The sequence below is a fragment of the Natator depressus genome, chromosome 2 (assembly GCF_965152275.1).
Source record: "Natator depressus isolate rNatDep1 chromosome 2, rNatDep2.hap1, whole genome shotgun sequence".
In the NCBI taxonomy this organism is placed as follows: domain Eukaryota; kingdom Metazoa; phylum Chordata; order Testudines; family Cheloniidae; genus Natator; species Natator depressus.
In genome coordinates, this window is record NC_134235.1 from 150,956,780 (window position 1) to 150,969,249 (window position 12,470).

At 39.9% G+C, this 12,470-nt stretch overlaps 1 protein-coding gene across 1 annotated transcript in view; it reads right to left on the reverse strand.

Moving 5' to 3' along the window:
- The window catches only part of INVS (inversin), a 210,119-nt gene that overhangs the window by 40,198 nt on the left and 157,451 nt on the right, over positions 1-12,470 (reverse strand). The window contains exon 12 of the mRNA XM_074945124.1: positions 9,549-9,761. Coding sequence (XP_074801225.1) covers positions 9,549-9,761 — 213 coding nt within the window. The remainder of the gene's footprint in view (positions 1-9,548; positions 9,762-12,470) is intronic.

A 12,470-nucleotide genomic window follows, 5' to 3' on the forward strand; every position in this document is an offset into this window, starting at 1 on the left:
ATCAAAGTTGAGGGTCAGAGCTGAGCTCAGATACCAAATGCTAGAGCCAAGTCAAGCCAGTGTCAGGGTCAGAACTTGGAAGCTGGGGTCGGAGCCAGGACTGGTAACTGATAATTGAAGGCAAAGTGTAAGGGCAGGAACTGGAGGAGAGGCAAGAATCAAGCACGGAGCAGGAACACAGAGGGAACAGGAGCGAGGGGCAGGGTGAGGCAGGAGCCAGGAGTGGAGCAAGAATCAGGAAGTAGGGTTGGGAGCCAGAGGCAGGCACAAGCAGGATCCAGTGCAACCACAACAGGAAACCACCTTTTTGCTCGAACTTCCTGTGCCTCTGGATTAAATAGTGTGGTGGAGCTGGGTGATCCTACAATCTGGAGTCCCATGGCTGGTCCCTGGGCTGAAGCTACAGTCCTACTAGCTTCTCGGCCCACCAAGTTTCAGCACACATTGGGTACAGAAACCCTTAGTGATTTATGGAGTTGGTGTATGTGGATCAATCCTGAGGAGGCAATCTTCCAATTAAGGATAAATCATAATGCCCTGGGAGCACAAGTGGGCCACCACTACTGAGAGGACCTTGGAGAATACTCTGAGGGCTAATGAGAGGCCAAAAGGGAGAATTCTGTACTGATAGTGGTCTTGGCCTAGTGTGAATCTGAGGTATTATCTGTGACTCAGTATGATCGAAATGTGGAAGCAAGCATCTTGAAGGTTGAGGGCCAAGAACCAGTCTCCCTTTTCTGATGATGGGATAATCATCGCCAGTGTGACCATCCTGAACTTCTGAGGCTTAATAAATTTGTTGAGCTCTCTGAGGTCTAGTATAGGTCTCCAACTTCCCTTTTTCTTGTGTATCAGGAAGTAGTGAAAGTAAAAGCCTTTGCTTCTTAGATGTATGGGCACTAGCTCTATGGCTTGTACGCTGAGGAGATGGTCTATCTCTTGTTGTAGCAGGCTTTCATGAGGAGGGTCCCTGAGTTCACTTTGTCCATGATAATCGAATTGTGAGGCAGGTGGGAGAAGAGATATGCTATGTCTTTTGCTGGAACATAATAGCTTTTGTTGGCTCGCTTGCACTTTGGTGGGACTGACGCAAGGGTCTGCCATATGAGCTAGGCAGGGTTGAAGAGGGCCGCGTTAATAAGGAGGGCTACTCTGAACGAGACAGAAGAATGTAAAATGTCCACTAGTTTGTGGTGTGACTCGGTCACCTCTGGGCCAGCTCCTGAAATAGCTTAAAGTCATCTGCCAACGATGGTGGAGGGGGCATCACTATCTTGTCTTGTGATGATGATGAGAAATTAGTCTGGGGGTATCTTCCTTCTCAACTTAATTGTTCAGGCTGCTCAGATGCCCTCAATATAGCAGCCAAAGGAGGAGGTGTCCTTGGCTCTTGATAGGCCACACTATAGCCATGGGAGGCACAATGTTTGCGTGCCTGCTAAGAGTCCCAGTAGGGCCATTGAGAGGGCGGGAAGGGGGCCGGTGGTTGGTACCATGGCTGCCCATACTAAGGAGGCTGGGGCTCAGAGCAACTGTATGGCTGAGGTCTGGAATTGGCCACCCGTAGGTCCAGACCACGTCTTCTTGATCACTATCTGACTCAATGAATGAAAAAGTGGGTACATGGCATGATGTTGCCAGTGAGCCTGGAGCTCTGGATGGACTCACTACTGGAGCCCCAGTACTAAGTAGACGCAAATCCAGTGCATCAAACACTGAAAGGTCTGTTGTGTACCGGAAGTCTGGCGGTGCCGAAGGCATTCGTACCGGTGGTGGTTGTCGGTGCCAAGATGTCTGCATCAAAGGAGTCAATGATATGTACCTGATAGTGCAATCCGCCGTTGCCTGGCAAGCACTTGGCCGATTCTCTGTACTTCTCATGCCCAGTTGGTACCAATGATTCCTTGCCTGTGCCCACTGGGTTCCTAGACAGCCCAACATGCTCTGTCGGGGCAGTGCCATGCAAGCCCTGGGTACCTGACTTAGACAACTTCGGTGCCACTGGTACCGATGATACAGAGCAAGCCAGAGATCGTTTTTAGCTTGGTCGGGGCTCACTCTGGGGACTCATGACTCTTTTCTTAAAGGTCTTGCAAGAGTGGCTCATGGGCATTTCCTTGAGCTCACCTCCCTTAAAAATAGAGGGTTGCGTTGAGGCTTCCTGCTCTCTGTGGCTCAGAGGGTGGTTGAAGGGCCACCTCCATTAGGAGAAGCTTGAGTCTCAGTTCTCTATCCTTTCTGGATCTGGGCTTCAGCTGTTGGCACAAACCATACTTTTGTATGTCTGGGGGGTGGGGGGGTGTCTCCAGATGAGGGGGAAGTGCGAAGAAAAATGAAGTCTAAAATAAAGTGCTTTTTTTTGGCTTTGGTAATAAAGATAAAGGAGTAAAGAAAAGAAAGGGAAGCTCCAAAAAGGTAGCTAAAACTAACAATTCTGAAGAAGTTAATGATCCGCTAATGGACAGCTAAAGTTCTGTCTCTAACCAGGGGCGGTTGAGAAGGAACTGAGGAGGGTTCACCTGCTTAGGGTTCATTGGCCTTGTGGCAGAGCATGAGCAGGGGGGCAATGCATGCGCAGGCCAAATGGACACCGCTACACCAACAGTGGAGAACCAATAGGGATATTACTTGAAGAAGAACACGGGACACACTGATCTGACTGGTTTCAGAGTAGCAGCCGTGTTAGTCTGAAGTGAGCTGTAGCTCACGAAAGCTTATGCGCTAATAAATTTGTTAGTCTCTAAGGTGCCACAAGTACTCCTTTTCTTTTTACTGATCTGACTGTTGTCATCGTCCCTGTTTTAAGCCTCAGTGGCTGAGAAGAAAACAAAAACAACGCAAGTCTCAGAATTAATATTGTTTTTCATCTTGTCCTGCTTCTCCTCAATATAAGCTGGAGTTTATTAGTTATGGGGGCCCTTTTGTTTTAGGGTCTTTCCACGCTTGAGGTGGTATTTCCTCTGTAAATGGAGTTTTAACATTGGATGTTCTCAGATATCTATGCTCCTTCCTTTGGCTAATAACAGTACAGCAGATTGTGAAAGTGGCTTGGGATATGGTTGCTGAATCAGTGTAAAAAAACCTGCCAACAGCTGATTTCTTCTTTGGGCTTCCTGACACTTTTGGCTGCATAACACAGCCTGAAAAATAATTCTGATTTCAAATTTCTGAACTTCCCTCTCATTAACTGACGTTGCAGGGTGCCTCATCTACTTGGTTTCCTTACTACATACTTTCAGACTTGCTAATGTCCCTTGCCACAGAACAGTAAGAGATACTAACATATCTAGTCTTCTCATTACCTCTTACTTCTTTGTCCTTGTTCAAGACTTCCATAATCTACAGATTCATTGTTAGAACCCTTTTCTTAATTCACTCATATTCTACAACTCTGAACTTTTACCGGATTCTTCTCCTTTTCAAGAATTAAGTTTTTTATTCTGGAATTACAAAGCCATAGGTCTCATTGGGATCAGTTCATTTGCTTCTAACACTTCTGGCTTCTTCTGTTTTTGTTATCTGCATCTGGCTGTCTGAGGGCTCAAGCAGACATCACTGAATTGGTTTATATTTTGAATAATTCCAATAATTTGTAATCTTAAGAGTTAAAGACTTATTTTTTAAAATGAAAGCTTAGATTCTAGAGCACAAGATGACAGATTCTAGAAAAAATATTGGGTTTGCTTACTTGCCAGGAGCCAGCCCCATTTGATCTCAAAAAGGTCTCTGGAGCTGACCCTAATAAGTTCACTAGTTCTCAATCGATTTGCAAAAAAAATCACAAGACTAAACAAAAGGCCCCAAATAGCAGGTATTTACTGGACAGTATAGCCAGTTAAGATTCTGGCAATTAACATGTGTGATCAGAGAAAACGATCCTACATGCAGCACAGCAAGATTTTTGAACTTTGCCACATACATTCCATTTGTTACCATCCCTGTGACAATGGCAGTGCTACGTCTCAAAATCCAGTGGTTGAGACCAGGCCTTCTCCTATGAACCACCTAATCATCTGTGCAGTTTTGTACATGATATAACATATCTTTGTTTAACCAACATGAAATAGGTTTATATAAATGATATACATTTAACCAATTTGTATATCTACAGATGCTGTGGGCAGTTATAAATTTATTTAGCACGTAGCACATTTAAATGCCATCCACAGTATTTGTCTTCACTTCTTGCAACAGTGAATTACATACTGTAAATTGCCTGTACTCTGAATAAAACACTTCCTGTCCATTTTATCATAACCATCATTGTCTATCCTTATCATTTTTAGGTGAAGTACCCAATTTTTTTAAAAACAAACTAACTCAGAACATTACAACTTGTGGAATGATTTATATATAACTAAAAAAAATCAATTAAAAATTTAGGAAGAGAGTTTTAAATACAGAAGTTGAAGTCTTTTTTTTTTTCTTTTAACCTAAGAAACAGTTCACCACCATTCAGGATTCCCATATGCTATCTACATTTATCTGGAGAGCAGGTTTATCAGATCAGGAGGGATATTAGCTGGCTGTATGTAGCTAGGAGTAAAACTCTGGCCAAGCTTAACTGTAGAATGCACAGATGGATACACAGAATGGTGACAACATAATGTCCCCTCCAGTTTATGACAGATCATAAAATTGCAATTAGATAAAATTTGTTATATGTGACAACTTGATATGAATATATGCTCAAAATTGTATATCAATTCAATTTAAATAAATATTTCCCCCATACTTGGTATAGAGACTTTGTCTCCACTATTTTCAACGAATCAGAAACAGTATAATAACTTTTATAATATACATTAAAAACACACACAGGAGAGTAACAGAAACACCCACATATCATAATGAAGGAATGATGTCTTATGAAATTTTGTACCTGAAAGTATCACATATTTTTCAAAACACCAGTGACAACACAAGTAGGAAAATAAATTCTTTTGGTCAAATTAGATCTAAATCACACAGAAAGAAGCACAGTATTCCATGTTAAAAAGGAAGCTATTAGATAATTTCATCAGAGACGGCTGGTCTATGTATGGATCTTCCACTAAGTTCAGGGGAGTTCCATAGGTAGGGAGGCTGCAAACTATACTCTGTGACAAGTCATCCCTGAGCCTGAACTGGTGAAACATCTGAGGTAATTACCTGAAAATCTTATGACAGGCCAATGCCAATCAATCAGGGCCCAGCCAATCCACAAGCAAGGGACTAACCAAGTGACCCCGAAGCAGGTTACATAGGCTCCTAATGAAAGCAGCCACTACAGCCTGCTCACTGTTGCTACCTTGTTTGGAGGATTTGCAGATGCCTCAAAGTTCTGACAGATTCCCCCGGCCTGCGCCTTTTGCTGCTCCTGCCCCTGCCCCACCCTCAGCTGGCTCCCCTCCTATCCTGACATACCCCAGGAGTGAAATCTCAGTTCCACTGAAGTTAGTGGGAATTTTGTCACTGGTTTTAAGGGGGCCAGGATTTCATCCTTGGGATTTAGATTATCTGACCATTATTATTATTGGTCCTTATTGGCCATAAATGATCAATACAACAGTGGAGATCAAATTCTTCCCAAAGAAGGGATGTTATCCAAATTGCAAGCAGCAACACAATTAATGTATATACAATAAAGCAGATGACAGCTGTCATCATCTATAATATGGAGATAAGACAGAGATTACAAGCCCCAGTAATGTATGCTTCATGTTAATTCAGGTGACCTTTCTGCAGAAGTAATAGCACACACGTCATGCAGCAATATAAGAGCTAAATTTTTCATCCCAGACTTCTTCAGAGAAGTCTTCCAACTTTGGCAGCAAACATATTCAACAGAGAATAAAGTGAAATAGTTTCCAGACACGGACAGGAAGTTTCAGGAGACAATATCTCCACTCTACATGTCTGATGCTGTTCTCAGAATGGTTCTCTTAAATTCCTGTTGAGATGTGAGGAACCCACTACAAACATTCCACTAGGGTTAAACATGCAACAAAAATGATAAAAGGTCTAGAAAACATGACCTATGATGGAAGATTGAAAAAACTGGGTTTGTTTAGTCTGTAAAAGAGAAGATTGAGAGGGGACAGGATAACAGTTTTCAAGTACATAAAAAGTTGTTACAAGGAGGAGGAAGAGGAATTGTTCTTCTTAACCTCTGAGGATAGGACAAGAAGGAATGGACTTAAATTGCAACAAGGGAGGTTTAGGTTGGACATTAGGAAAACCTTCCTAACTGTCAGGGTGGTTGAACACTGGAATAAATTGCCTAGGGAGGTTATGGAATCTCCATCATTGGAGATTTTTAAGAGCAGGTTAGACAAATACCTGTCAGGAGTGGTCTAGATAACACTTAGTCCTGCCATGAGTCGAGGTCCCTTCCAGTCCTATGATTCTATGCTAAAAAAGCTTTAGTGAAAACTTTTTGGCTGAGATTTTCAGAGCCACTTTCAGCTGTACAATTCCCATTACAGTTAATGAAACTAAGGCATCCACGTCGCCTGAATTTGAAAATCTCAGCTTTTGCATTTCTGTTGCTGACAACACTTCTGGTCTATTAGAGACTGAGGGGTGCTCTGTAGCATTGCTATTATATTTGTTTTTGATTGTGTTTGGTTACTTAAGTTTGTATGTGAATTGAGGTATGTATGTGGATTGGGTCGAAGTGTGGTATAGTTTTGAGATGCATTTTCCTTTCAGGATTTATTTGTTGCAGAGAAATGAAAGGGAAATACGTGAATGTTTTGTGGAAATGCCGTGAGATAGGAAACACATCTTCATATATGTTTGTATAGTGTCTAGCAAAATGGGGCCCTGGTCCTAATCAGGGCCTCTAGGCACTGCTGTAATAAATAATAAATCTCTGTACAACTGGATATTACAATTGAGAAGATTCTTCTGTGGGTTGTTTATAATAAAAGAGTTTTTAAATATCTCTTCTGTGAGTGTTGAAGTAGCAGAATCGACTAACTTAATTAAGCACCATCCACCAAATAGGATGTGAAGTATCTGAATACTAGTTTCTTTTAGCTGGGTAAGTGGCAATATTTTAATGCTGGGACAAATGGAAAACATATACATCTTTATGTAATGGCAACATTAGCACGAGTGGATTAGGACTCAATTTGTCCCTCTTGAATATTGTGGAACTTCAGACTACAAAGTTCTATAAACTATATTTTAGTTGCTTGATAGAACAAGCAGTTAAATTATTTTGATTAAATTCACCTGTTCGTTGAAAACTTATATTCTTAGTATATAATCTCATCACAATTCTGGCACTATGTCAATTATATAAGGTAGACGGTCACTCATATTCATCATGTTTTATGTATAATTACTTGAATTATATAAATTATTTAGTCTACATGCTTTCTAATCCGATGTCAGTTTTAAAGTACTTTTCTAGTTAAAAAAACAAACAAACAAAAACAGTGTGTAGAAAATCTTTGCACAGTATATGAAACCTACTACTTTTGCCTTTCTTGGCTGTAAAATCCTTACAAAATTCCACTAGTTGGTGAAGTACAACATTCTTTTTCTAAAATAAAGTTAGCTAAGGCAAAGTTAGCTATCAATAATCAAACTGTGGTCTTCTAAATATCTCCCATTTATTTTCCTCATCTAATTACTAGTATCTTCCCCAAACTGATGTCAGACTAACTAGAGCATAAGTTCCTTTCATACCCCTGTGAAAATGTTTTGGACACCTTTCTATCTTCACTGTACGAATATTGGTTAAATGTTTACTGATGCTCAATTATCAACTTTGTACTCTGCAATATTTTGTCTAGTTCCTGGATTTTACTTAAAGCGTGTAACTTTAAATTAGAATTATCAGGGGAGAGGGGGGAAGGATCACATTTAAAGCAATCTGGAAAGAAATCTGACTTTTCACTTGGTACAGTTTTGTGAATTTCACTGTGATGGGTGATCACAGATAATGAGAAAGTTGTGAAATTCTGCTTGTTTTCATTTTAGAGCAGGTTGCAAAGCTTCATAAAATAGATACAAAGTTAATTTCAGACCTATGTTTATTTTCGAACACCTAAACCATATTCTCTTTTAATACTAGTAAGAGACTCCCTATTAATAATATCACTCATGTATTCATATTCAGACACCTATAACATAGGAGTTGAATTGTGGATTCAAAGCCTGTAGAAGTGGAATGTGGAACAAGCTACTGGAGGAAGTCACAGAGAACCCTAGAAGAATCACCTATTTGTTAAACCTTTCCCAGAATAAACAAAATCTAGAGGAAAAAACAAACATGTAAAGCTTCTTAGTATCTGGGAAAGATAAAAGGCAAAATCCCTATGAAGACATCCATTAGGAACAATTACCATACACAGATGTAATACAGCTACTACAGTAATGGGTGATAAAGAAACATCCTATATAGATTAGATAGGATGTGGATGTCAGATATACTGCAGATGTTTGGAGGGAACATGGGCATTGTTTATCTGATCAGTTTCTGTTCTCTTTTAATTTACCTTGTTACTGGGCTATTAGAATACTTCATTTAGCCTTGCACTTCTGCTATGAATTGGTATTTACTGTGGCTTTAACAACCTAAGAATAAAAATTAGGGGATGGCAAAAGTCATTTTATGCCTGTCCTTGACAGGAAGATAATTTAAAATGTTTCATTTGCTGTTCTGTAACTGGTGAACTCTTTCTATCTGTGTGAAAATCTATTTAAGTTCTATATTTAATAGCTTCTTTCTCCCACAATCCTGTGTTTCCTTCACTTCTTGCTCCGCTGCTCACTCACTTTTTGCCTACATACACTTTGCTCACACTTAACTTCCCCTTTGTTTCTATCCTTCATTCCTATAGTCTTGTTCACTATACTCTTGTTCGGTAACTCCTTTAGAGAGACAAGGTGGGTGAGGTAGTATCTTTTATTGGACTAACTTCTGTTTTTGAGAGAGGTCTGAAGAAAAGCTCTATATAGCTCAAAAGCTTGTCTCTCTCACCAGCAGAAGTTGGTCCAATAAAAGATATTACCTCACCCACCTTGTCTCTGTAATATCCTGGAACCGACACAGCTACACCACCACCACAGGAAACTCCTTTGTCATTTTAAAAAGAGAAGTACTGAAAAACCAGCTAACAGGGTTAATACAGAGCAGGATTGGCACAGGCAACTTTTTAGAAACTGATTGGGTGGGAAGTCTCTTCGCTTCCCAACCCCTGAGAAACAGAGATAAGGGGGCAACTCATCACAGGAAGAATGATTCTCAGAGAGAGGGAGGATAGTATCCTGCATGACAGAGGCCCAGAGTTATCCATCACCACAGAAATGATAAAGCTTCAAGAAGTATTTGTTTATTTTTTAAAAAAAAACCTCCAAACACAAATGTATTATATAATGTACCTATCTATACACCATCTGGTAGAACACTAGATTTTCCTTTAAGGGAACACAGACTTTATTTCTAAAAAGATGTAAAAAAATACAGAGCAATTCATCTGTAAACTACTATTGTCTTCAACAATTTCATTTTTAATAGCTTCATTTCTGCACTCTCCATGTGTCAGACTTACTTGGCAGCAGCATCTTTTCTCAGCTGTTCATGCTTCATTAGAAGATTTTTTCTGTCTTGGAAAGCCTTTCTAACCTTGTATCCTTTGTAGACAGCTTGGATTTTGAAGGCAGCAATGTCCTGTATGGCAGCTATAGACAGAGCACCATGTTCTAACATAAACTGAATCACCTCATGGTGTTCTCCAAGCAAAGCATAATCAAGTGGCGTATATCTAAAGACAGAAAACATACAAGTGTTATGATAGATTAGATTGCTACTCCCAATGTATATTTTTGGGCTAAAAAATGAGATGGAAGCTCCACTAAAGAGGAAACCTCCTCTAAGCAAAGTATTTAACACCTTTTTCAGAGAACCACTTTTCCAAATTCTGAGGATCTGACCGATTCCATACCTTAACATGTTTCTTTAAAAAGAGGATTTGAGCAAGCAATTAAGACTTAGTTGTTCCTTGAGGCTCACTTACAAATATATCCTCTGGGAGATGCACTGTGTTCCTAAATTAAATTTATAAGTGAAAAATGCCCATGATGTGAGATTAGGTGGCATGCCGGGTTATTTGCACAAGTATTTCCTTTCTGGGGACTTGATTCTAATTCTGGTTTAGATCATAAGTAAAACTCATCTTGGTAGTCCCATTCTACCTTCTAGCTAGTGAATCTTTATCCACATAAGAATACCACATAAATACTGTAATTACATAATTAACAAGGTTTACATCTTTGACAAAGAGAGGCCAAAACAGAAATAGCAGTGATTTTGCAGGACAGGTTTAAGTGCCTTGGCAGAGATGTGTTACAGAAAGATTGATGACATTATGACCAACTATACCACATGGTATTACTTCCACACTTTCAGGGGCATTAAGGGTAAAATTTTTAAAAAAAGACTTAGGAGACTAAGTCCCATTTTCAAAAGCCACTTACGGGCCCAAGTGCCTCTGGTTTTCAATGGGACCTAGGCGAAGTCAGTTAGGGTATGTCTATACTACAATAAAACACCCACGGTTGACCCAGGTCAGCTGACTCAGGATCGCAGGGCCCAGTCTGTGAGGCTATACAATTGCAGTGTAGATGTTTGGGCCCAGGCTCTTGATCCTTCCCCATCACAGCCTGGCAGACTGAGCCCTGAGAGCCTGAGTCAGCTGACCCTGACCAGCTGCAGGTGTTTTATTGCAGCGTAGACACACCCTTAGGCACTTTTGAAAATTTTAGCTCAAATTCACACAAGCAGTAAAGGGCAGCAAAATGTACACAAAACCCCCCACTTGTATTGAAGTGCCCATGCTAGGAAAATATATTTATTAACTGAATATTAGTGGCAACAGAAAAAAAATATGATGCTTATACAATGTATCAAGTTAAACAGCTAATATCAATGTATGAGGTAATAAAAATTAAGGCTCTTTTTGATGGTAACCAGCAAGGATGCAATGCAGATAAAGACAGGAAGAACAGACAGACAGCACAATTGGACTTGCCATATGGTGATGGTTTGATGGGAAGATTAGAGTGTCTGAACTGAAATGTCAATAGGAATAAAAGGCAATGACAGAGCATGGAGATTTGTAGGTCAAGGTGTGTTGCTGATAAAACATTAAAGGAGACAGAAAGATTTGAAATAATTCTTGGACAGATACTATTAAAAGGAGCTCACTTGAGAAAAATCAATTTTAAAAGTTTACCTGCTGCTTTGAATATTTTTATAGAACAAATACAAAAAGATATTAAAGCATATTTTTAGGTTCCTAAAGCATGGGTGTAAACAGAGGTTACTTACTTGTAACTGGAGATTGTTTGAGATGTCTGGTCCCTATATGTATTCCACTGGCCCCACTCCTTCCCCTTTGCTTCAGATCCTTCGGACTGGCAGTAAGAGAGGAACTGGAGAGGTGTCAATCCATAGTGCCCCTTATGTCCTCAGTTCGGAGTATGAGGAGAGCAACTGCACAGGCACGGACCAAGGGACACCACATGCCAGAAATCTCCGATCTCAGGAGCACAGTGTGCACTTGTTCCCTTGTGTGGAATACACATGGAGACCAGCACTTCAAGAAGGAGCCACGATTACATTTATAAAAAAATCATTGGGCCTATATTGACTCTCTTGTCTCTCATTTACCTTTCTCAAAAGCCTTCTTTGCTCCTGAAATGTCCCATCTCTTGGCAGAAAATAATGTTCTGTGACAGTTTGATGTTATTTTAAAAAGGCATTCTTAAGAGTTTTTTAGGATCATCATATTTCAAAAACAGTTTGGTCTAGAAACACCAATTTGTTTTATTAATTTGTCCTCAGTGAGAATATTTAGGACTGAGTTTTAGAAGACTGGTAGTTAGATTTAGACTTATATTAAAGTTCCAAATATATGTATATTCTGGAGCTATGAATGTTAACTCCTTAAGCCAAGTGGTATGGTTTCACAGCTTGTGCAAAGGTAGGAAACTGCTAAACCTCCCTTGAAGAGTGCTATTAGATAAGAGCAAATGGATGCCTCCCCACCATAGGGGCACCATGCGTTAACATGTGGAAGTGTGCATATTTGAATGTCAACCCATGAAAATCAAACTAGAGCTCTGCACCTAAGGTTCACTCATCCCCAAATATGACAGAGTTTAGATGATATGACACACTATTTGACAAATGCAAATATAGCATCACTATCTGTGCAACATTAAGGTTGAATATTTAAATACACCAAATTCTGGAAATTCTAAAGTTAAGGTTCCTATAACAAGAATGGCACTCATATCTAGAAGACTACTGCTTATGCTCCTAAATGTATGGCTTACTATGTACAGTATGTGCAATGTGGCTGAGTATTTGGAATGTTGTTGCAGCCTTAACTCTTCAGCTTCCTGAGATTAGTACATTTATGTTCTTAACTGTAATTCTATTAATATAGTATTTTAAAATTTACTTTCCT